We start from the raw sequence: 26,687 nt of genomic DNA on the forward strand, positions 1-26,687 counted from the left end.
TCACCATCTGGTAGTGGAGTAGTGAGTGAAGCAGTTTTAATGCATCTGTTTATGCCAGTGGTAAATTTGGCCCTTATTAATTTTAAAATATGCTCCAACAGAAAGGATTTTAAAAATTAGGTGCTAACTGCATTTTTATCTGAGGATCAAACCTGGACTAATCCAGCAGATCCTTTTAAGATTACTGGCAATTATTGTGTCTTTTCCTTTGAGTGGAGTTCCATCTCCCTAACACTCGGGCTTTGCCAGCAAGTCCTAAAGGGTAGGTTGATATTTCTATTGTGAGGCATTAAGAAAAGTGCAGTGTTGCCTCTGTATGGGTACTAAAGAGGGTGCAACTTTATTTACAGTGTAAAGTGCATCACACAGAAGTCGTTCAAAACACACAACAAGCAGTGACATAAATGACAATACAGTACTGGGTAGGGAGGGGAAAGTGTTCCAGCAAGTATCAAAACATCATCAACAGCACTAATGTAACAGCCTCTAGTTTCAGCTACTCTGTCCTACCACCACATCTCCTTATGAAATGTGTTGACTGGCTTGATCCCAGGACTCCATGTACTAGTCACCAGTGTGACACTGGACTGCTGAAAGCCATCCTGCAGCCCCGAAGTCTCCAACAATGTCCTGCCAGTTCTAAGCATTGTCCTCACCGCCGCTGTTCTGCTCTGGAGAACACCAGGGCAGAGTCAGCGCACACACCAGAGAAGCACACTGGAAAAGGGACCAAAACATGAGAGTGACATATAAATAAAGATCTGCTTTTCTCACCCATGCACTCTTTTGCTTGAGAAGTCCTGTGTTGCTCACTGCACCTTCCATTCAGATGTCGTTACGGCAGCAAGGAGGTCAAGGAACAAAGTGCCTACAAATGGTGGTGACTCTGGGTTGAAATCCAGACATTATTTACTGAACACTAACTTCAGTCAAAGCTGTAAACATCGATGGCTGTGGAGCTAGCTGGGAGACAGAAGATTGTTGCTACGTGCTAGCAGAGTCCATTACAAAAAGAAGATTGTGGGAGCTGAAACGACAACTCTTCAGCTGGTTGCAGCTCCCACTGGGAAGGAATCTACATTCACATTAATCTGATCCCCTAATGACTCCTATTCTTTACCTATCAGTTTTTCTTTTAATTGGATGAAAGCTCTTCCTGGCTCACAACTGTGCTTGTTTCCTTCTTCCCCGTTTCTGGTCTTGGGTAACGGCCATCAGTTATGTGTCAGTATTTACTAGTGCCCTATTACTGTAACTGTTAGCTCATTTTGGTGTCACATCACTTTCCTGTGTCCGAGTTCATGCATTCATAAAAGGAAGGTTAATCTATAAAGGAGGGAGAGGTGGGGCAGGATGTGCACACTCTAAATCCGGAGGGTAACTAAGCAGGAATGCTACAGAAGGTAAAATTTATTTCTGCTTCTTCTTTCCCAGTGCTGACTGCAAGTCATGCTCTTCTATTATTACTGGGAAAAATGGAGCTTCTGATCAATGACTCTTAGGTTCTCACTCTAACATCTTCTTTCATAGATCAGACTTTTTGGTAACCAACAATAATTACCAAACATCTGACCTCAAAAAATGCATGTGATTTCCACCTTGTAATTCCACCACCCTGCTTAACCATAGGGAAATCTTAGCATCTCAGTTCATTAGAGCATGACTTAACGATGGCACTCAGGTGTGTGTTATCCTCAGATGCAATGGGATCAACAGAGAAAGAGATATCTGACAGCATGTGTACTCTCAGTATTTCTCACTCAGCCGAGCACTTCTGCCTGTGTGTGTACTCAAGAGAGGCCTTTTCCAGTTCTCTGAGAGTTCTGCATAACATAAATACAACCTTTCTGTAAGCAAATAGCAAAGTTTCACCTGTAAACATAACCGGTGTCTTCTCTTTCCATTTCAGGGGCAGTGAAACTCTGGGACCCACACCCCATGTATCAAAAGCATTCACCTGGCAGACAGCGGCTAGACATGTATTTCATCATTTACACAGGAAGGAGATATTGGTTGCAGGCAGGTGGTTTGTCCCATGGCAAGTGGGAAGCGCAAGTTTCAGTGGTCCTCCTGCTTTCCACTGCTGGATCCTGGATTATCCAGTTTTAGAGCTACACCTGAACTGCCCCTAAGCCAAAAAAGCCTCAAAGGCTCTTGTTGGCTAGACTTGGCCCATCTTTCTCTGAATGACATGATGTTCTCTCATCTTTTTTGACTATTTTACCAATAAATCTCAGGTAAAATTCATGCTGATGCCTTCCACTAAGTCACTCTCCAATTATGTTAATGTCACATAATATACATTACAGAATCTTCTTCTTATGCCCACCAGAAACTGTGGTTACAACATGGACTTTATCACATGTACTTCCAATTTACATCAAAATGAGTTCAGAAATAGGCCCAATGCAAAGTTTAGCGGCTCAGTTAGCCTTGCGTAACTATTCTTTACTGTTGAGTCGCTGGACTCAGTTATGCTTTGGCTGATGGTAAGCAGAATTGCCACATCCTGTTTAATCATGATTGGCAGTATAGTATGGTTTAATTAGCTGACAGTATGTAAGAAATGGGAGGGACCTCACTATACACAACCACTTCCTCAGTGGACAGTAGGAATCTTTATGTGTATGTGTGTATGGTGTGTGTAGCAGCATATATTTGATAATACTTTTGTAAATGAGAAATACAGATGAATTTCTTTAAAAATGGAAAGGCATAGTAAAAAATGTACCACAAAATAAAATACAAAACAAGGGAGCTGAGGGGGAAGGGAAGCAATGGATTTGATTTACGACGCATTAGATTCCAAGTCCTGGTGCCTAGGCTGAAGAAATATCTGAAGGTAGAACTGCTGCTCTGATGTTAAAAGGGATAGAATCCAGTCTTCCGTTTCCTGCATCAAAAAAGCCAAACAAAATAAAATCAGTGCTGTACTGAACATACCAAACAAGATCAACAGTGAGGCACAAGAAGATGGTGTCTGCAGGTACACCGGGGATTAGAGTGCCACAGCTCAAGATGGCATATTGACAGGGAAAAGAGTGGACGTGGGGAATAGAGAGATCTGGCATTTAATACAAGTCATGACCCATCACAGAGTGGTTTGGAGCTAATCTTGCCCTGGATGCTGACAAAACCTTTTGGCCCTTTCAGCTTCCCCTTATAAGTCACACCCAGTTAACCTGCAACAGCGTATCTTTGATATCATGGCATTTACTCCTGCTTTGCTTGTATTGAGTCCTCAGCGCAGCATCATAACCCATAAAGAGCCACTGGCAGCTGAGGGCAAACCTTAACAAAATACGAAGCAGATCTTAGTGCTTGTTTCTGTCTCTTCTCCTCCACTGACTGCCCCAGTTCTGGGTGTAAAACTTCCTCTCAAACAGCTTTTGAAGGGATGAACTGCTAGACTGCCAGCCTCTCAGACTTGATCCATGCTCTCTCAGACTTCACAGCGCAGCACTTGGACAAAAAAAAAAAACGAAACAAGAAGAGTCCAGAGTCCAGTTTGGCAATAGCCTGAAACTTTTCTTTGCCTCAGTGATAACTCCATATTTTTTGTCTGCTACGTCCACTGGATTTCGGCTTCTCTGCTTCATGTCCTGAATGGAAATACTATCAGACTTTTTATGTGTAGCTTACATTCTAAAGCTTGATACTGTTTGTTGGCAGTACATTTAAGTTGCTTCACTTAGGCTTATATAATCACAGATGACAAATGGAAACTATTCGTTTTGGACAATGTGATTTCTCAAACAAGCACCTTTTCTATAGCTTTAAGATAAACAGCATCTCAGAGAGTCAGGGAGGAATTTCTGTCACTCCCTGTCCAGAAAGAAGAATAGAAAAAATGTACAACGTCTTTGTCTGTATCCTGAATAAAAATATTAATATTCAGCTGTTATTTATTTACCTCTCCAAGATAATGAGCAATGTGTTCAGTAGGAGCCTGTGTGAGCTGAGGTATAAATATTTTTGCTAGCATGTTTTCATGGCCCTCATTAATATTCCATGCAGGGAGCAGGAGGACTCATGCTGCATCCTGACCACAACGATATCATTGCCATCCCACCACCCTTCCCTGTTCAGGGCTGTAAATGGCTCTTAATGGCAGTGTAAAATAAAACATCTTTCCAAAGAAAAACTGGGTCCTGTTCAGACTGACCTCGAAGCTAAACACCCAAACTTCACAAGTTAACTTTAAAAAACAAAGCCAGTCTGCTACTGGCCCCATTAGACACGAATCAGCAAACCCAAACACAAGTACTGTTAAAACTCTCTAAAAGAGAGCACATGTGAACCAGATCTAAGCCCAGCCCTTGGGCCTCTTGATACAGGGACTCCACTGCCAGGTGGCTTGAACTGGGACTTGACTCAGAGACACTGTGTTGTACTCTTTAAATGATTACATCACCCAACACTAGGTGTAAGAAGAGCTATTATTTATAACATCTGTTGCATGGCTCTAGTCTTGAACTTGGACCGAGCTGAGGTATATACAATTCAAAATGAACACTTGTACACAAGTTTCCAAATTTCCTTAAGAACATTCTGTATCAGACTATAACAAACATCTCAATTTCCACCATTAAAAATAAGGCTAAACCTTGCGGGTTTGCCTGTCTGCTTACATGTAAATGTACCACTTCCTGAGTTTTCTAGAAGTTTGGCAATCATTTTGCAGATTATTCTCTACGGTCTTTCCAGATTGCCCATAAATCAGGAGCCACCCGATGACGACTGATTTACAGGATCTAGAGATGCTCAAAATGCGCAAAATTAATTGCACATTCTTCAGATATAGAGTACAGTAGGGTGTGATTCAGCCTAGATATGGGACAGCCCTCGGCAACACTTACCTAGAGCAGTCATGTCCAGTCCATGACGAAGGACAATAGCATCGATTTGGTCGTATGCACTTCCCACCATTTAAGCAAGGCAACTGGCAAACAGCTGCGTACAGACACATACAGAGTTGCATTAATGAGCACACCCACAACAAGCGGATTAAGGAGCCAGGGCACTGAAAATCCAGCCTGCATTATTCTGTTAAGAACAGGCTACTCTCAAAACTACAACATTAAATAGCACCTGTGAGTCTGTTGTAAAAGATGGCTTGCTCTGGAAAGGGCAGCCTCAGAAGGACGTCTCTGCTGAATGTGATTTGACACTCTCTGCTGCTTGTTGCTATTGCGCTTTTGCTGCAGCGTATGAGCTGCATGAAACAGCCAATGTATTATTTTATGTTGCCTTAAAAATTGTTTTCTTTTTGCCTCAAGTTGAGGCAAAAAAAAAGGAATGCAAGTGGAAGCAGGAGGAGGAAACAGGAGAGAAGAGTTAGAAGATCAACAGGAGAACAGGCCTTATTTCTAGGAAGAAAATGTGGGTTTATATGAAAGGAATGTGACAGCTAAAAAGCAGCCAGGACAAGCAGACACCAGATGTGGTAAAAAAGTACAGAATGAGGCAGCATAAACAGAGAAAGTTAAAGGTCAGAAAGCCGTTTACAGATCAACAGGAGGCACGTCAATGGCAACCTGCATGGAGACAAGGAAAGGAAGCAGAGAATGACAGTAGATGCCTGAAAGACACTGGATAACCATAGGAGGTGTAAGTAGGCGGTACCAGGCATTTGAATTAGAGAACAAACACTAGCCTGCCTGACAGGGTCATGCTGGGCCAGCTGTGAAATGGCTGCATCTGCTTTTGGGTGACGGCCTAGCCCAAGGGTAGCAAGTAGCAAAACAAAAGTCAAGGCTTCAAGTCTTCCTAACAATTTTGAGACTGGAAGATAAAGCACCAAACAATTTAGAGAACACATTTAGAGACTCTCTTAATGAGGTACTTCGAACAGAGACATTTATATTGCAGGAAAGCTGAAAGACATGAAGTCTTTTAAGCAGATAATGCCGTATCTAGAGGAAAGACCTAAAGATACCAGTGAGGACAAATGCTGAGTAATATTTTTGCAAGAAATATCCATATGGAAACACTGATTAAAATGGAATTACAGGAAATGGAAATAAGTAACCACAGGAATGTGAAAGGAGATGGAAAAACACTACTATGATTCCTCTGGGCCAAACATGAACAAATAATGGCAGGTGATTATAGACATGGACCATCCCTGTGCAATTAAGTGCACCAAGTTTGTGACATTGAAAATTACTTCTGATTCTGGAATGAAACATCTTTAGCTCTCACTAGCTCTCACTTTAGCTAGCCCAAAAGCGAAAAAGGCATCTATTCTCCTCAATGACCTATACTATTAGAGCTGTAAAGTTTGTGAAATATGAGAGGAAATGATGCATTATGTGCTACGCAATTGTCCCTTCAGAAAACAGTAGTTCTCAGTTAAAATGTTCACTCCAGAATTTCAATTTGCTGAAGGATGGTTGGGTTTGCTGCTTATCCTGCAGACTCATTATTCTTATCAGTTGAACAAATAATATGAACATTTGTTAACAAAAGCATGACTTCCTCCTCCAGTTCACCCAATCAGCCACTCCAAAATCTTGCAGGAAGGCAAAATCAGGCTTTCATGTTAAGGCCCTGTTAACAATCAGTTAAGGTGCACCCGGACAATAAAAATACAGTGAACTGCACAAAAATTTTTAAAAATAGTTAACATTCATTAGTGATTGAGATTTAATAACAACTGAAAGACATTTCAACAATCACTCAATTGCTATGAGTTTTACAGGCTATTTCCACAGGGACAAGCCTTTCAAAAACTGACATTTGTTTAGCCTTGGTCTGGAACCATATATCCCAAACTTGGGTTCAAATAGTATCCCTAATTGCAAATCAGCCTCATCGGACACAAGCTGACTTGCCAGGACACAGGTCTGGCGCCTAGAATCACTCCCCTCACTACCCCTCACTATTTTGGTGTGCTACATGCCCTTCAGCCTCAGTTAGGTGCATGTAAGACATCTAGTAAAATGCAGCACACGTTAAATTTGTTCAGAGAACTTAGATGATACCTAATGTAAGGTACCCACATACCGTGTACATGGTACCTTACATAGGTACCACGTACCCATTAAACTCAACTATCCTTAAGCAAATCCTTGCTTTGCTCTGCCCTCTTGCCTAGCTCAGCGCACAGGCAGTAAGTGGGAGTCCCCCAAATCAGACAGCTGTGTGGTGAAAAACCTCTGTAGTACCTGCAGCTTGTTTGTGAGTGTGATGGTGACCGTCATGTGCTGAAGATGAAACTGAAATTCTAACTCTTCTTGGAATGGACAGTCTAGTTTCATTCTTCTCTTTGGAAATCCTCTCTCCTCTGCCCTGCTTCTTCCAGACAGCACTTTTGTGAATGTTGTCTGTCCTTTCTGGGAGCAAACTTTTCTGAGGATTTTAAAGACTTACCAGGGACTAGTTTGAAAATAGCTTGCAGCTGCGGACAGCAAATCCTCCAGGAATATTGTTGCAGGCCTGAGTTTTCCTGTGAGAAGCTTAGTAGTTCTACAGAGTATTATTGAATGGTGCTAGGGATTGATAGTAGAGTCACAAAAAGTGAGAAAAAATACAGGTGAAAAGAGTTTTACCTGTATGGCAGCGCGATCCAGTCCATCCAAGGGGGCAGTCACACTGGTAGGGGGCCACACAGCGACCTCCATTGAGACACGGCAGAATGCATATTGCTAAGGAGAGGAGAAGAGAACCAGTGAAAAGAATTACCTCCCATGTAAGCAAAGAATAAAATGTGCAAGAAAAGAACCTGTGTTTAATTAGAAACTCTACTTCCCCTTGAAGTGCTTGCATGCAGTATCAGCAGAGTTGAGTATGATCTACCCACAAGGCATGAGCAGCAAATACGACTGGCATGGCAGCGAGAAATGAGAAGGAATGATGACAAACAAATGGACAGACTGGAGCAATTGCTAGAGTCCTCCAGATGCCTGTAGGCTCTGTGCTCACTGGAAATGAGCAGGGCTGTTTGTTTATTTCTCATGTGTAATACCCACAGACATGTCCCACTTCTGTGACAGAGGCTAACAAAATCAGTTCATGCTTTAATTACAAACAACTGGATTGTTTGTGAGTCCCACAAGGCAATGGCCAAATCAATTAATCTATGCACTGCCCATAGAAAAGCACTTGGTCTGGGGCAGTGAAAACATGCCAAGGCAGGTGATACCACAGGCTCCCCATGGAAAGACAGCTTTGATAGAAGGCATTTTGGGTGCAACAGGTTGACTGTGGCTGGAAGCTTTGGGGAAGAAAAAGCAGATACCAAGCCGCTGAAGGCCTCAGGACTGAGGCACCAATCAAGCTATACTGCTCCTGTGAGCAGACGACCTGCAAAATTGTCCAATGTGCACAATGGTCATGACTTAAGTACCTTCAAAAAAACTACCATCTCCACTACCCTAATGGAATGAAATATTCTGTGAACATGCTCTAATAAGAGCAAGAGTTGAGCTGGGTCTCAAATTTAGACCCTTGAGTGGCACTTCCAGCAGAGTTTTATACGGGGAAGGTGGATGGGGGTTGCAGAGGATTGATGCGGAAGTTCTTTCTCTTCTGCTGCACAGCAGAGGTCAAGCTGAGCAGGTGCAGTCAGGCTGGATAAGAAAAGAACATTGAACTTCCACAGATCCCATGGGACTAACCCCTGTCACCAAGAATTACTTGTCTATATCATTTAACTAGTAGCGCTCTGCATGTCTTTTAGAGTGGTCAGGCCTCTCTCAAGAAGTTGAGTTTATCTTGTTATCTGTGAAATGTACTGTGAACCACAAGGTGACTGAACTCTGTCAGAGCTCTGTGGCCTCACCTGTGGCCTGATCCTGACAGATTGGTGCCCAAAGCTAGCACTCAAAAATCCCTTTGACTTCCACAACAGGCCCTCAAGTCCAAAGACTAAACCTATCTTTTCTGTTCAAAGGTGCACCTTACTAGACAAGCAATGCTGCAAAACTGAGGTGGCACTAACCAATGGTGGGAATCCTTTTCTCCTTTCCTCACTACCCATGCCAAAGTAAAGAAAAAAAAGAGAAAAAAGAGAGCTAGTGCCTGTATCTGCATGAAGTGTGATCTGGCTAGTCAGCTGCCTGTTCATTTTCCTCATACGGGAAAACAGGGTCTGAATTGGGATGACAGATCAAAAGGACTGGGGGCAGAAAATTTGTCCTCTGGTCCTGAAGAATGCATTAAATATTATTACTAATTGTAAGATAAGGAAATCAACTGTGGCATACCAAACGCAATTCTGCCAGGCACAGGCTCAGCCCTCTTCTGCTGAAACTGTGAAATGCACAGGGCTGAGTTTGTGTGTCTGGCCGTGATGGTAGTGACAGACACAGGGGCAGCAAAAGGGGGCTGTGTGAATGCACAACATAGCTGGAGTTTCTGTAAGTGCAGAAGGACAAAACTTGCCGAACTACTTCTCCTCGTTCTGTATCTACAACGAATTTGTGCCATGTGGAAATGACACTGCCACAGAGAAGACTCGAAAGCTGCGGAGGACCTCAGAGGACCATTTTAAGATGTGATACATCTACCTTGCAAAATGCATGAGCCACATTCCTCTCCATGAACTACAGGAGGAGGTGCCTATCTTTTTGTAGGTCTCCATGTATACTTGGAGCCAGGGACAGTGACAACACCTCAGCTTCAGGTGCTCTTGGACAGCTTTAAAAGATGTCCAGCTAAAGCTTTTAAGTCAGTGCCACACGGAGTACTAAATACAATAAGGGTACTTTCCTTTTCTATCCACACAGACCCATGACTAACTATGTGTACAGTAATAAGGCTTCTCGTGCAGCAGCTATGCCAGCATGAAAGGGTTAGCCCTCCCAAACTCCTTGTGCTAAGATCATAATGAAGAAAATGGGGAACATGGCATAAAATGCTATCTCCCATGTCACCCAGGGAATCTCTGACAGGCCCAAGAGTCAGATTTGTTTCTTTTCAATCTGAACAGGTCCAGTTCTCTAACTATTCAGAGATCAAGACCACAAAGACCCAGCCCAGAATTTGTGGGCCACAGGCACACAGGTGAGGAAGGACAGCATGGAAAAGATGACACAGTTGTATTAGAATCATAGAATCATAGAATCATAGAATCATAGGGTTGGAAGGGACCTCTGGAGATCATCTAGTCCAACCCCCCTGCCAGAGCAGGGTCACCTAGAGCAGGTTACACAGGAACATGTCCAGGTGGGTTTTGAATGTCTCCAGAGATGGAGACTCCACCACCTCTCTGGGCAGCCTGTTCCAGTGCTCTGCCACCCTCAGGGTAAAGAAGTTCCTCCTCATGTTTAGGTGGAACTTCCTATGTTCCAGTTTGTGCCCATTGCCTCTTGTCCTGTCCCCGGGCACCACTGAAAAGAGCCTCGCCCCATCGTCCTGACACCCACCCTTTAAGTATTTATAAGCGTTGATAAGGTCACCCCTCAGACGTCTTTTTTCCAGACTGAAGAGACCCAAATCCCTCAGCCTTTCCTCATAAGAGAGGTGTTCCAGTCCCCTAATCATCCTCGTAGCCCTCCGCTGCACCCTTTCCAGCAGTTCCCTGTCCCTCTTGAACCGGGGAGCCCAGAACTGGACACAGTACTCCAGGTGCGGTCTCACCAAGGCAGAGTAGAGGGGGAGGATGACCTCCCTTGACCTGCTGGCCACGCTCCTCTTGATGCACCCCAGGATGCCATTGGCCTTCTTGGCCACAAGGGCACATTGCTGACTCATGGTCATCCTGTTGTCCACCAGGACTCCCAGGTCTCTTTCCACAGAGCTGCTCTCCAGCAGGTCAGCACCCAACCTGTACTGGTGCATGGGGTTGTTCCTCCCCAGGTGCAGCACCCTACACTTGCCCTTGTTGAACTTCATAAGGTTTCTCTCTGCCCAGATCTCCAACCTGTCCAGGTCTCTCTGTATGGCGGCACAGCCTTCCGGTGTGTCAGCCACCCCACCCAGCTTGGTGTCATCAGCAAACTTGCTGAGGGTGCACTCTATCCCCTCATCCAGGTCATTGATGAATATGTTGAACAGGACTGGACCCAGTACTGACCCCTGGGTCATTACTTGAACAGGAATTGATAAGGTTCATAATCACAGACTGATAAAAAAGGAAGCCGAGAAACAAATGCATCCATCAGCAGTACACTCACATCTCTTCTGTTCTAACCCCTGTTCTTTCCCCCATACTATTAGAAACAGACTTCAGAGAACTGAAGCAGGCTGTTTTTCAACCATAAGTGAAAGAACACCCACAAACAACATCACATCAATTAAAAAAGTGCTTGTTTTGGTTTGGAGATGTCAAGGCATGGTCATTTATCCAGACACAAGCAATCAGTCGGTCCTTTGTGTTCTAATTTGTCAAGCAGAATAAAGTAGTGATTTTTACGGTTTTGTCTCTTATGCTTTTAATTTTCCCACCTGGTTCACTGCAGTAAATTCACTTGTCTTACCTACAACAGCCTTAAAATTACATTTAGGGATGATATACATACGCTCTTCACAGAGACGACCCATCCAGCCATCTGGACATGAGCAGGCATTTGGTCGCTCACAGATGCCACCATTCTGACACGGAAACCGACACACAGCTGCAAACAATATAACGTTATGAAAAACCCAAGACAGCTAATTAGAAGCTTAGCAATTCAGCATTTTGCACAGGTCTTTGCAGTTGTAAAGTTTAGAGTAGAACAAACAAATGTAGTGAGGTTCAGAAACATACCTTGACTTTGATTTCAAGGGCTACATTGTTTTCTGGCTCTGTGTGTCTGACTAGGTACCGTGAGCAAGAGCAAAGGAACTCTTTAAGATGATCAATCACCTCTGTGCCTGGGAAGATCATGGAACAGATCCTTCTAGAAGCTATGCTAAGGCACATGGAGGACAGGGAGGTGATTTGAGACAGTCAGCATGGCTTAACCAAGGGTAAGTCCTGCCTGAGCAACCCAGTGGCTTTCTGTGATGGAGTGACTACATCAGTGGACAAGGAAAGACCTACAGATGCCATCTATCTGGACTTCTCTAAAGCCTTTGATATGGTCCTGCACAACATCCTTCTGTCTAAATTGGAGAGATATGGATTTGATGGGTGGACTGTTCAGTGGATAAGGCATTGGTTGGATGGTCACATCCAAAAAAAACTCCACCCCAGACAAACATGTTACCTGCCCCCCCCCACTTCTAAATTAACTCTAAAATAAAATCAAGATTTCTTCTAACCTTGGTATGAAACACCAAGATAATGCCATGTGGCATAATATAGGGTTTGTTGAAAGTAAGATTAAACACTGTGGTAGAACAAGCAATTTTAATTGCACTATCATCCAGCATAATGAGGAGTGACCAACAAGGGTGCAGCAGTAGCACAGTGAAGTGTTTACCTGTGGAACCCAAAGTGTGATTATAAACTTCACTTAGCATTCATGCAGACTGGTGCTCCTTGGCTCACACACCGGTTAATAAGCACCTGATCATAAAAATGAGGAATTTGAAGCGGACTCTACCAGGCTAGCCCAACACGATGCCTGGACTGGACAGGCTTTGGACTTCATCATCATTTCTATGACATCGTATCGTATCTTGGCTAATACATCCAGGAAAACCAGGACTACTTTACAAAATCAGGTGGCAAGCTAAGTACAAACATGTTAGACTTAAAGATCATTGGAGGAAGTACAATCCTTGTCATGTTGGTGTACATACTATATATAGAAGATCAAAAATTGTGGCTTTGAGACGATACTACAGAACAAATAAGTAATCAGACTAACTTCTAATTAGTGGTAGTTATGAACAGAGGAAACTCGGTGTGAACTGCTAATTGCATCCTATCTTTAATTAGTTACTAGGTGAGCAAAATACAAGTTTAGGCTTTGAGTGTTTCAGATCTCATTCAATGTTAGTATTAAATACAAACAGTGGTTTAGCACACTGAAACACCGTTCAGACCTGAGCTCCACTTTGGAAAGAATGCAACTCTTCCCCTGATAGAGCCAAACTTGAGTCACTCTTGCAGCTAAGCCACGCCAAGCTGCAAGCTCCAGCTTGGAGTCTGCTGAAATGAGGCCAAAACTTTTGCCATTTTATTTTTCAGTCTCAAGAGCCTTCCCTTCAAACGTCAGTTGATAATGAGAATGGGAAAAGACCTTAGGCCCTGGCAGGTTCACAGAAGTTGCGATATTTTAACAGGTATTTTGAACAATTTTTGTTGTGAAAATATCTGTGACTACACAGACAGCTTGTCTCTGGGTGTTGACTAAAGCAAAATACTGTGCCAACTAGATTTCCTTTGTGCAATGAAAATTTATGAAAGTTGAATCAAAAACCATTTAAAGCTTTGCGTGATCCACGCCACTTAAAACGATACCCCACAAACATACAATGGGATGGAAGGTAAAAAAACATATAAATGATATCCCATGTTAAATTCAAAGGCCATGAAAAATGGTCTCTGAAATCTGTTTTCTCTGTCTCTCTGATAATGGAGAAGATGTGGATATTTCATGAGTTACAGAAATCGCTTTGGATGGCAACTCCATCTTTCTAAGTAATCCAGGATCTCAGGCAGAGATAGGCTTTTCCTGGATTTCTGCCCAGGTCCTGGTTGTGAAACTGAATGAGTAAGTCAGTATCATCCCTAGGTGTGCGCTTGTTATACAACAATTTAGGCAGGCAGTGACTCTCTGTCTGTAGCTGTGGGGATTATTCTTCACTCAACAGACAAGACTAGAGAAAGGCTTACAGCAGGAAATTAGGCTGGGATCTCATTCTCTTTTTTTGCTACTGTAAAAGCAAGCAGGGCAAATACAGTCCTGATGTGCTGGGGAGAGAATGGGCACAATTAACTGTGACTTCGGTTAGTGGTAGCACATCTCACATCCATGGTATCAATCTTAATCTTTGAGATCCCCTTGTAAATCCATGCCTGATAGTTATCTCCACAGGATACAAAAGCATTACACTGCTGCAAGACAAACATGGGTAAGAAGGGCAAAAAAATAATTTCTGGTATTTGTTCTCAGCTTTGCCAAAAAGCTTTCCTGTGGTTGCAAGTGAATAATTTCCTCCATGCCTCAGTTGCCCTCACATAATTCTCTTGTTTGCTGACAGGGTATGAACTGTTTGGTTGGTAGCTCCACACTGCCCACTCCCGATCAGCAAGATGCAGGCAGAAGCCAAACAGACAAGACAGATTTTAGAGCACTTCAGAGAGAAAAAAACCTGGAGTCAGACAAGCTGTGTGCATGTGTGCACACAGTCTGCGGAGTCCTGCAGGTGTTTACGATCGGCAGATCCAGGCTAATACTTCTCACCCCTGAAACTCAGATCAGAATCTGGCCTGCAACCTCTAACCAGCACTGATTCAGGCAAGTGCAGCTGTGGTGAGAGCTCTCCCAAAGCAGCTAACGAAGTCTGCTTTTTAATTATAATATTTACGTTAACTAACCTGTTCAACCGGGCAAGAACGTTTCAAGCAGGCTTAGGACACATTAATAATCAACTCACAGAGCCAAAAACAAGAAATGCAGTATGAATCATTACAAAGAGTGCTTTCATGTCGCTTCTGATGTAGACCACAAAGGCTTGCGTCCTGTAGGCCTTTTGTTAGGCAAATCCCTCAAATGAATTATAAAGCAGTTTTGAAAGATTATTTTGACATGTGTCACAAAAACACAGGTCAGTCCTCTCAGAAACATCTTTTGTCCTTTTTAGTTCCCCTTTCAGGTGAAAAAAGGGGTGGAAATTGTTATTGCTCTCCCTTAACACACCAAAAGGCAGGCTATTCTGCTTTGTTTTCCTGCAATTAGACTCTGATCATCTGTCCACCTCATCAGTTTGTTTTTTGAAATAATTTTTCCTAATGCTTATTTCTCTGGTCAGTCCTAGTAGACTCCATAGTGTTGCAAACAGGATACACGTTTGACAATGCTTTGCAGATCAGCCCTTCCAGGTTGCTAGTAACCAGTGGCAAGACCCTCTCTTAGCAGAAAATTACAGCCCTTGGCATAAAGTGGGGTTCTGTGTAACTAATAAATAAGAATAAAAAGTAAAGCTAGTGATGTTAAAGGGGCAGCTGAAGAATCTGAAGTGTTATAATCTGAAGAGATAATAGCCAAATAATTTTGCTAATGAACTCTAGCTTAGGTAGAGTAGCTATTATGCAGAAATGCCTAGAATTCTGCAGCCAACACGGTTTAGAAAGAAATGACGAGATACTTGTCAAACTTTTCAGAAAGGGCTTGGTGCTTTGGGAGTGTAAATTTCTAACAGGACTTTTGGATACCCCTTGACATCTGAAGAAACTCAGGTGCTTTCACTGTAAAACTCTGCTTGTCTACCTGAGAGGTGATTATTCATGGCAACTGCAAGCCATCGTCACATAACTGGGAGAAACGCATTTTTCAGGAGCAGCTTTTCTATTCCTGAAACGTTCAGGAGTTAAAAGCCCACTTCTTTGGCTCTGGGTCTCCTCAAAATGATCTACTGATCCATAGAGCAGGGCAACTCAGCTTCTCTAGGTCTTAAAATTCATAATATTTTGCTATCAAAATTTATATAAAAAAATTATGAGTGGGCCCTGATTAGTCAGGCTTAGCACAGCATGGAATTCTCCATCTCCAAAGGGCTTCTGACCTAAACAGAAAATAGCCAAGGAGCAAGGAAGTATTGTTGCTTCTATTTTCAACACAGGGAGCTGAAACTTGCAGGAGGAGAGGCAGACCTAACAACTTTGATGATGGCTCTAACGTTCCCAGATGAGTGTTCTGGCACCTCCCCTCTTCTGTGGGAATTCTTGAGCCTAGGGAACGGAGCTGCTTGCAACTGGCTACTAATGTGCCCTAAGCTTTTTCACTTTTACTACATTTCTAAAACAAAATACCTAAGCCTGTTTGTAGTATGGCTGCTGTTACACCAACTGAGATAAGGCTTCAGAATGCAGCTAACTCACTTCTCTACAGCTACCCAGCAGCAGGCGGCTGGTCAAGCTTCTGATATGGAAATGGCAGATGGCAAGGTCTCTTCCATCAAAGCCCTGTGACCCCGGAATCCTTTTGCTACGCCTCATCCTTGGTTTTTACTATATGAAGATCCTTGTATCTGTTTTTATCTGTTTAGTTTATAATCTCTGTTTTGTGTTGGTTTCCCCCATTTTCTGTTCAAAACTTTTTATTTATTTGAATCTTCTGTATAGAGGAATTAATTCTGTAATATAAACAACTGAATTTTTTAGCTCAACAAACCAAAGAGTGACATTTTGCTGCTGGTATGCCAAGGGTCGGAAGGCTACATTTTGTCTTTGTTATTTTGTTAAAACCATGACTTTTCTGCAGTACTTAGTGTGTACTATTTAGTGAGCTGTATCAACCTATCCTTAAGAATTTTATTGCAAAACAATGTTCAGGAGCTGCCAAGCTCTAAACACAGTGACAGACACTAGGCACTCATTGGATCACTTTTGTTTTCTGCTGTACTTGATCTTGGCCTATGAAAAACTGACTGGCAGTGAGTGTTTATGTGAAACAGCTCAGCATGTCAGAAAGATGACTGGTTCTGTCACTTTCTCACAAAAGATGTGAGGAGGGAAGATCTTAGGTGTGGGATACAATGTTGTAGCAAACAGAACAGTAAGATTAGGAAGGACTAAAGAGAAAAATTGTGGAAGTCCTCTCTTTCACTTGGAAAGAAAGCAATACCCTGCTCTTTACATGCCCTGGGTGAAACTGTGACTGCACTGAAACTAGCAAAAATTTCATTTTCATTTTTATTGCAGCCAGGATGACACCTCCGTGCTTATGGCAAGTTAAGATGTGCTTCTGTTCATAAAAAAGACTTACCTTTGCAGGTAGGTGGTGTTGTCCATGTTCCATTTTCTAAGCAAATGCTCCGCAGGGGCCCCTCCAGCATGTACCCACTGTAGCACGAATAGGTGATCATGTCTCCATACTGATAGAAGCTACCACGAATCAGAGCATTCTCAATGTGAGCTGGGGGGCCGCAAGATATCTCTAAACAAAAGAAATCACCCGGAGGCTGGTGAGCTGCAATGCCTACAGGATACAGTTTCTAACCCTGGACGGCACTGCACAAAAGGACCTGCGAGGTGCCAGAGAGACACCTCTGATGGGAAATCAATAAGCAGGACTTCTTCATGGTGCAGACACTCACAAGGAGAACCAGTGAGCAGGCAGATGGCCAGGAACAGCAGTTTTAGGTAACGCAACAATGGCTATATCCACCATATAGATCAGAAACTTTCAGATGGTCCCAGCCTATACTGACTTTGTAGAGTGAGGTGATGTCGCTGTCTGACAGCAACAATATTCCTTGCCAGAAGCCAAACAGCTTTCAGATATGCCTGCAAAAGGACACTATGCATTCTATCAATGTCAATAAACACAGTAAAAGGCAGCACCTCTCCCTACAACTCTCATCACCCATAATCTCACAGGATCATTCCTGGGATATTTAGGGTATCCAACAAACAATCAAAGCTCAGTGCTTTCAAAAGGTAAATTGAGAATAAAATTACAGTAGGGTATAGTCGATAGAAGAATGAATGCTCTTGGGGCATCAACCCACACAGATATATTCTGGATCCTTTTAAAGAAACAACTCTGTTAGAAAGAAAGAAGAAATAGCTCTTCTGTAGAGCTTCTTAGGTTGCCTTTATGTGCCTGAATCTCTTGGAGCGACCCACCTCTCCAAATGGCAATAGTAGACAAAAGCTCTCTTCCAGAATAACTGCACCTAGGTGGAGCACTGTGTTGACATGTCTGTGCCGTCATGCTCCTGTGTGACACAGCTGTGATCATCAGCCCTCTAGAAAGTACTAAGCCCCTGTGGAACTGGACCTTATGTACTTACTTTCACACTTAGCTGTTGCTGGAGTCCAGGTCTCATCCGCCTTACAGGTGATCACAGACTGCCCTTTCAGCTGGTAGCCTTCCCTGCACCTGATGGATACGTTCTGACCAACATAAAAATCCACTTCGGACAGAAGGGCATTCTCTGGGATTACGAAAGGCACAGGACAAGGGTTTGCTGTTTAAAGAAATAGTGTGAGGGAAAAAGGATGGAAGAAGAGAATACTTTAGAGTAGTTTCTGCAAATTTCAAAATCAAGTAATAACAAAAGCAATAGAAATGGATGCTGCACACAACTCCAATGTGTAATTTGATGTAAAGTTATGAGATTTGGGTCATAAAATAATAATAAAAGGTTGGATTCTCTGCTGTCACTTGGCTTGCTACCATACTCTACCATACTACCATACCATACATGCCAGTAGAAGATATACTAAGGATTTAAGTGGCAAATATCCTACTTGTTACTATCAAACCATTCTCTCTTGTCCTTCCTGTTTACTATAACCTTACTATAAAAAAGAGCCAGACCTATCCTACTTCTTTTTCTAAGGGGCTGGACCAATAAAGAGCAGCAAAAATCCATGTGTTTGAGTAAAGACTTCATTAGAGTTTAGAATTTCTCTGATAATCTTATTTATTGCTGGCTGTAAGCTTGTTGAGCTATTTTTGCATGCTTTATTGATGTCATCATGAATGTGGAAAAGGTTGGACTCTATATACAGCAGAGATTGATGCCAGTTTCCTGAAACTAAAATCCTATGAGTCCTTTGTAATACAAAAATTAAATGTCCCAGTTAACCACCCTAAGATACAGTAGATCTTAAAATTAGCTACAGACACATACAGCAACAGGGAAGGCTATATAGGGGGTGCATGCACAGCACACGTGCATAAGGTGCTATTTCACAGAATAATTTATACATCCATTAAGTCCAACCTCCTTCTCAAAGCAGGGCCAACTATAGGTCAGAGGTTGCTCTGGGACTTGACCAACTGAAATTTGAGTATCTCCAAGATGGAGATTTCATGTCCTCTCTGGGTCCTTGTTCCTTCATTTGCCTGCTATGATGGTGAAAAGTTTCTTCAAATACTTAATTGGAATTTCATTTCTTGCAACTTGTGTCCATGCCTCTCATCCTACCACTGTGCACGTCTGAGAAGAGTCTGGCTCTTTTTTCTTTACACACTCCCAATAGTCAATTGTAGACAACAATAACATCCCCCTTTTGCCTTCTCCTCCAAACTTTCCTCTCACCTGATTTGTCACATATCAAGTGCTTGACTATAATTGACTCCATTTTATGTCAGCTTTCCAACTAGAAGGAGCTATGCAGAACACAGCTTGGTCTTTTACTGTCACAAAAATCCACTCAGACAAGTTAATGCTTTAACATGTCTCAGTAACTGCTCCCTTTGTTCCTCTGTAAAAATGGGATACACACCAACAAATCTCCCAACGTAGATCAAACCAATTTTTTAAACTACAGGTGACAAATTCTGCTTATGGTCACTCCAGAAGAAAATTACAGTACATTTCCACAAAGATCTGCAGAAGCTGCTCTCATTTACTGTCAATTTAAATGAAGAGCAGCCTAGCCTTTAGTGCTTACAAACTGAGATCACATTTTCATTACAAAGCAAACACACACGTTTACAGAGAGGCAAGGGATTACTCCATCTTCCATCTCTTGTGCACTCTGCCGCAGGTTCCCCTTCCAAGTTGTATCCCCTCTCACACAAATATGCTATTGTACTGCCAACTGTATTGTTTTCATAAATCGCCTTCCCATTGAGCAGGGAAACTGGAACTTGGCATCTGGTCTCTGCAAAGGAAGAGCTCTCATTAATTCAGCTTGATATTAGATCTGGACTTCCAACAATTCCTGAATTACTCACACAATACGTTTAAAGTAGCAGCCACAGACTAATAAATCATGAACAGCACTGAGGGAGAGTTCAGTAGCCCTGGGAAGGAAATGTAGCCAAGCTAGGGAAGGAGCTCCTCCCAGTGATGGATAAAAGCCACAGCCACATGTTTTTCAGGTCAGCAAAGTGTGGCAGTGCTGGGAAGGAGAGGACACATTCGTGACTTCATACAGGGGTCAGTGGGGCAGAACATGGAAATGGTTCTTTCTTGCCGCTGACAGATATCCAGAAACTTGCAGCACTTTGTGCCTTCCTTTTCACCTGATAAGAAATACCAGATGAGATGCAGGGTGGCTTTGGTGCAAGATGTTGACACTTAGTAATTGCCCCCTGCAAGATTCTCAGCTGTGTTTCTGAAGCCAGCAGGCAGTCAGTCCAAGTTCGGTTACCACTGCTACACAAGAGACTGTGTTCTGTGTTCCATTTTCCATTTGATTTTCCTAGGTGGTCTCTGTTATGGGATGACTGAAGAATAAAGCTGTGAGACAGACACAAGGCCATCAGGCAAGAGACAGAGAGGAGCTGGTGAAGTGGCTCTGCTCAACCTTGTTCAAGGTCTTCTTGACATCTGTTTGGCACTGCTAGTGTGTGACTTTTCTTAGGTGCCTGGCTAGGTACTAGGGACCTCCTTCTTGATGTGGATGTCCCCTGTCAACTTTCCAGGTTGCTACTGTAAGGTCTGCAAAGCATTAGGGCACCGTAGTGCACAGTGATCTGTGCACTGTGTGGGTGCCTAACACTACATCTTATGGTCCCTAGCCCTCATGCAGTTTTTATGGCTCTGGTGACAGGAACCTAATATCTGCCTTGAGAGGAAGATCATTATCTGTCTTACTTTGGTGAAGCTGCCACAGCATACTGGTTCTCTCTGTGTGCAGTTGGCGGTGGAGACATCAACATATCAACTCCATGTAAGAATGCCAGGAGTAGCTATGAAAAGCAAGCAGGATGCTGGGTCTGGAGTATAGCTTGGGAGACCTGAGGTATATGCAGCAGGGACAAGAACAGCCTGAAAGGGAGTGCGACAGGAGGAAACGAAGCAGTGTGTTTCTGAGAGGAAAGGAAAAGTGTGAAGCCCAGACTTTGGATTTTCATGGCAAAGAGGCCAGGAATGGAGAACACTCATACTTAAAAGTTAATGATACTGCAATTTAGTAAGCTTCTATATGCATTACATTTTGAACAATCATCCAACAATACTGGCTATCTCTTCAAACTTGGCATCTTAAGTTTTTGTTCTCTTTTTGTGTTGACAGCCTTGTTTCCACCCACTACTGCCCTCTCCATATGACACAGACAGTTCTTGCTCAGATCTCACTCTGCTTTGTGGCATAAACAACAGGACCTACCGAGGGAGCACCTGAAAGCAGTGATTTGCAAAATAGTACACATCATGCATTTGTGGTGGTTTTTCATGTGAGGAGTCTGGAGGTTAAAGGCTGAGTTGTTGAGACTGTTCTTTGGACTCGGGCCCAAAGTTCAGAAAAAGAATATCAACTTAATAATTGACTACAGAAGGCCACTGGGAGAAAAGTCAGTTGTCCTCGCAATCAATCACCATTTGTTAGGGGTTTGATTGTCTGAGATGGCAAGTAACCTCATGTCTCATCAAGCTTGTTAAACTGCAGATTAAAACCTTAAGAAAAATGATGCCTAAGCTCTTTTTGGCTCGGTAACAGGCAGTGCTCCTTGTGACACATTTCATTTTTCAGGTACCATTTTTAATGCATATTGCAGAATCGTTTCCTGAAAGCAGCTCAATCCCTGGATCCTAAGATATGCATGCATAAGGAAGGAGCTATTGCTTATCTCAGATCAGAATGTGCCATGCCATGAAACCAAAGAGTTACCTTCACACAATGGCAAGGGTTTACTCCAGCTCCCGTTGGCCAGACATGTGATATTCTGGGGCCCAACAAGATGGTATCCAGAGTTGCACACAAAGGTCACGTTACTTCTGTATGTGCTTCCTGTAGAAATGGCCTCTGCTTTTTCAATTGAGGGATGCAGTCCACAAGTAATTCCTAGGAGAGAAGAAAACTTTTTGGTTTTATACAGACAACGAAGGCCATTCTGTCTGTTACACACTGTCAGACACCTCTGTTCACACACTGAATTAATGGAAAGATGGGAAGAAAGAAGCTGGGGAGTATTATATGGAGAATGGTTATACAATGCCTGGCCTATCCTCTCTCCTGGGGTTAAGGCTGCAGACACCTGAAAGAGAATGTGCCCAAGTGTATCTGATGGTGTTGCAGGCTACTAGGTGTGTTCAATCAAACAGAGTGATCCAGAATATTTCTTCTGAGCAGGCCAGAGGCTGTATTTGCAGTCTCCTGTGCTCCCTGTAGAGTGGAAGGTGATCTCAAGATATCCTCCAGAAAAATGACAGTAGTTAAGAAGGATCTTGCCCCTGGCATATTGGTCAAAGGTGAGAGGGAAGAATGCAAGGGGTGGGACTACGACATCACCATGAGAAGATGAGAAATGATTTATTGGTAACGACTATAAAATCTTGGCATTTTATTTATAAGCCATATGAAATAAGTCATAAATCCTTTCCATACTCGCACATTTAATCATCCTTCTGCTGCACAGAGAGCCAAGATTTGATCCTAGGGAGCAGAATCTTGATTTCTAGATATATAGAATGGCCAGGATATATTAGCCTTGGCATGGCAGAGAAAAGCCACGCAGCACATGATGTCCAAGGCTCTGCACACCACAATGCAAGGCACATCAAATACAGCAGGCCATGCTCCTCCCCTACTGACCTGAGCACAATGCTACACTTGTGCCATTTTAATGTGCCAAAAGGAGCTCCCTTCAGATCAGAGAGGAACTGCCAAGGAGAACTCCTCTGCTGGCTTTTCCTCTGGCTTCTTCTGTTACAGCCCTCCAGCTGGAGGGGGAAAATGGGAGGAAGCCAATAAAAACACTCACTCAGTTTGTTCCCCTACTCTCTTGGAAAACTGCCACCATGTTGTTCCACTTGCTACTTACGCGTGCATGAAGGGGTGGAGGGGCTCCACTTTTTGTCAACGTGGCAAATCCTTCGGCTTGGTCCCTGTAGCTCAAAGCCAGGGTCACAGCTGTAAAAAACCTCACTGCCAAACAGGAACCCCTCTCCTTGAACAGATCCATCTTCTATCATGTCCGGGGGTCCACATGATACTCCTGTAGCATAAAGAATATGTTCCAATCAGACATAAAGCACATGGCCTGTCCTGTTCATAGCTCCTATACAAGGTTTACTCTGAGAAACAGGGAAAGAACACAGCATTTATCTGGGTATTCACCGATATTTGCCCCAGAGTAGCAGAAGAGTATCATGCTTGGTGCTTCCAGTTCCTGCTGAAAGACAAAATCTATTGTGGCTGTGCTGGCAGGAAGCCTCGGGAAATTCTGCTGTTGCCACTGACAGCCAACAGCTGAAGTCCACGTATTTGTGTAGACAACTCCTATTTCGTCACTGCAGTTAGTGTGCATCAGACATCTCACAGAAGTGAAGTACCTTTGAATGAGCATCTGTAGAGTTACATTTGAGGATGCTGAGTATCCTGGCAACTAATGTTTTCAGAGGTCCTCAGTAACCCCAGAAATCATGACCTCAAGTATCAAAACTATTTAAACTTGGAAGCTGTCTGCACAGCTTTCTTAGGGATACCACAGCAAGGCAGAAAGGTGTAGTGATTTCCTTCACACTATTACCTGCACACAGCAACAATTCTGCAACTCTTCCAGAGTTTTATCAGTGGTACTTACCAAAAATTTTTAGAAAAATGCGGACAGTATGAATTATAAAGCAAAATGAACATTAGTGTTTTCTACTGTGTAAAATCAACCTTAACCAACATTAGGTGATAAACTCTGGTGGAACGTACTTCTGCACACCGGCACTGAGCCACTCCAAAGCTTGTCTTCTTGGCAAGTGCGTTCTGCATTACCCTGTGAAGCAAAAGAAAATGCTCAAAGAACAACTTCACTTAGTCAGCTCTTTTCTCCCATCAACTCTAATATCCAGTAAGGCCAGGATGTTTCCCCTCCACGTGCAACCCATGTAAATAGACAATTAAAAACCACAGCCCAAGTCTACTAGTAGAGTTTAGGGTAGAACTCCCTCCTGCAAAGTGATGGGTATTGTTTATAAACCAACAGTTTGTGGGGCCAGTTAGTGAGTTCTCCTGTCCTTCTCCCTGGAGTATCATCTTTCTTGTCAGTTTTACCACTCTTGTTCCCAGGAATGTGTTTTGATGACAATTTTTCTCCTTCCAGGACTGACTTAAAGGAAATTTAACTCACATTTTTTTCAACAACAGTACAAGCTTGTGTTTTATAAATTTGACCGCATCCCAAAGACTCATTCTTTAAATATGCTTTCTTACATATGGGCTTTACAGCCGGTCTAATAGCCCAGGATTTATTTCTTATTTTATTTCAAGACATGCAGAACAACATCTAAATTTGTCTCTTGAAGTAATGTACTTCCATTACAAAGCAAACCCACTAACAAGGGAAGCTGTTTGACATGAGTGTTGTATGGCATCACATGCAACAGATTCTGCTTCCCAAAGGAAAAAAAAGCAGGACTTCTCTTCAACAGCAGGGAGACAGACCGACACTAGATGGCGAAGCTGGAATACAAAGCTTGGAAGGACTTTTTACTGCATGAAAGCACTGGCTTATTACCTCCAAAAATTACTTGAAACAGCAATTCTACCTGTCTAAATACCAACACACCCCTTCATCCCCAGTGATATTACATATGTGGCAACATAATGCAAATTAAATTTATTGTTACTTAAGCATTCTCTAAACTCTCCTTATTTTTACAGAGTGACTGAGTGAATTCACTCCTGACAGGCTGAATTCACATGCATGAAGTTCTTAACTTATTATTGGTGTTAGGACAGTACAAAGGAAGCACAATACTGCGTTTTGCTTGGTACTCACACAACACTGCGTTAAGACCCAGCCTCTGTCCTGGAGACACCTCACCACCCCATACCTCTGGACATGACTGTGTCCTACTCTGCCATCACCTGGGGATGATGGAGGCCATGCTGTGCCACAGCAACATACTTTCATTTCCGAATTCATTGCAGCTTTTGAAAACACACCCGAGGCAGCTCTGAATTGGCTAGCCTGGGTCCTGATAACTGGACAGCAGTGCTGCTCCAGAGCGCAGGGGGGATAAGAGCCCAATACTCATAATAAAAACAATGGACAGGAAAGAGCTTTGTTCCCTTATCCATCAGGGAATAAAGGTGCCATTGAACAAATTGGAATCTCTTTGCCTTACTAAACCAAGAAATAGCACTTTCATACCATCTAGCGATGTCATAGAACTGAGGGCAGTGGAGTCTATCACGAGTTTTGAGTCTGAGCTTTGAGTTTGAAAGACACTGAAACCCTATACTTGCAGAGGATGGAAACAACCTTCAGTCAAAAAAACCAAACAACAACACTGAAAGGTAACTGCTGAACATGTATCCCTAACAGCATGCTTATATTTGCTTCAATTATACCCTGAAGTCATTCAAGCACTATCCCAGACATACCAGGAACATTCTACAGACAATAACAACAACAGCAACAAATGCCCAACTTCTGTGGCAGTTAAGGAAATACATCAATATGGCCCAGACATAACACATTCTCACAGTCATCACTTAACAACTGAAAATGACAACTTAAGGTTTAGAGTGCCAGAGATTTGAGCTTGCTTACTTGTAATTCATAGCCAGAATCACATTTATAAAGAACCACGTCTTTGTAATTGTATTTAGTGCCAACCACAAATCCATGCTCTGGAGACTCTGGGGTCCCACAGGAGACAGGAATGCAGATGTCATCAGAAAACGGTGGCACCCACATGCCACTCTCCTGAAAAATAAGTGTAATTAAAAGTGTGAAGTCACCACTTTATATGCTTAATTCATATGTAAATGAAAAAGTTAGTAAAATCATAGTAGAAGCATCCAACGGCTGTGGGTGTACAGATGTGCTTAATGTAATATCTGTGCAATCTTTAATAAAAATCTTAAGTAACACTTTTAAGATGTCAACTGTAGCTCAGCTTTGGCAGCAATGTTCAGCTTAGACTTACAAGACAGAAGGAACAAAAAGTAAATGGGGAAATACAAGCTTGAAAAAGCCAGTTCGCTTGTACAAGGTCACCTAATAGCTCAGGGAACACACCAGGAGAACGAAAACTACAGCTGCCTGATTCCATGTTCTGTATTTCTCTCCTGGCTGAATGTCTAACACCATGACTAAGTGCTTCAGCTGCCTTCCCAGACTCTCTACGGGAAGTCTGGTACCTGAAGTGACGCTCATCAAACACATCTACTCCTACCTCCATAGATCTTTGAAGCAGCAAAATAGGGGGAAAACCTTTCCTTATGGAGTGCTGATTCTACAAAAACACACGTGCTCAGCTTTTCTCATATGCGCGGACTTTAAAGACTCTATTTACAAGCTTAAATCAAGGTTGTCCACAGCTAACGCGACAAGAGGCTACTAGCAGAACTGATGAGGATGTTTGCTTTTCAACATACAGAGGATTCACATTTCTACAGCTGCACAGTGGATTACGATCTGTGCTGCCTGTTATTCTGGAGAAAAAGAGGTCTGCACACAGCCCTCAAAATACATTAGAAATCTTGGACATAATTTTTTTAAAATATCAGACATAATTTATTCCCTGAAATGTAATAAAAAGGAATTAGCATTAGTTTTTGATGGAAGAAGAAATCGGTGATTTCTAGTTCTGAAAATTTAGACATGGAAAACTAGTAATTGCTCTTACCAGGCAACAAGGAAGCCTATTATATTTTGCAGGACATGGTTTAAATTTTTCTGTTGTGTGCAATTAAGGGCCAAAAGCTAACAAGGGCATGAGGAGGACTCCTGAATTCA

General features: G+C 42.7%; 1 protein-coding gene across 1 annotated transcript in view; it reads right to left on the reverse strand.

Annotated features, from left to right (window-relative positions):
* Nucleotides 1–261: 261 nt before the first annotated feature.
* Nucleotides 262–26,687, reverse strand: part of SVEP1 (sushi, von Willebrand factor type A, EGF and pentraxin domain containing 1) — a 134,931-nt gene continuing 108,505 nt past the window's right edge. The window contains exons 40-50 of the mRNA XM_063319541.1: nucleotides 25,497–25,652; nucleotides 23,651–23,714; nucleotides 22,770–22,943; nucleotides 21,617–21,790; nucleotides 19,490–19,663; nucleotides 17,839–18,015; nucleotides 16,809–16,979; nucleotides 11,466–11,561; nucleotides 7,554–7,649; nucleotides 4,860–4,953; nucleotides 262–2,893 (exon numbers count right to left, since the gene is read on the reverse strand). Of these exons, the coding sequence (XP_063175611.1) occupies nucleotides 2,863–2,893; nucleotides 4,860–4,953; nucleotides 7,554–7,649; nucleotides 11,466–11,561; nucleotides 16,809–16,979; nucleotides 17,839–18,015; nucleotides 19,490–19,663; nucleotides 21,617–21,790; nucleotides 22,770–22,943; nucleotides 23,651–23,714; nucleotides 25,497–25,652 (1,407 nt within the window). The 3' untranslated portion in view covers nucleotides 262–2,862. The remainder of the gene's footprint in view (nucleotides 2,894–4,859; nucleotides 4,954–7,553; nucleotides 7,650–11,465; nucleotides 11,562–16,808; nucleotides 16,980–17,838; nucleotides 18,016–19,489; nucleotides 19,664–21,616; nucleotides 21,791–22,769; nucleotides 22,944–23,650; nucleotides 23,715–25,496; nucleotides 25,653–26,687) is intronic.

This window comes from Chroicocephalus ridibundus, chromosome Z, assembly GCF_963924245.1.
Source record: "Chroicocephalus ridibundus chromosome Z, bChrRid1.1, whole genome shotgun sequence".
NCBI lineage: Eukaryota > Metazoa > Chordata > Aves > Charadriiformes > Laridae > Chroicocephalus > Chroicocephalus ridibundus.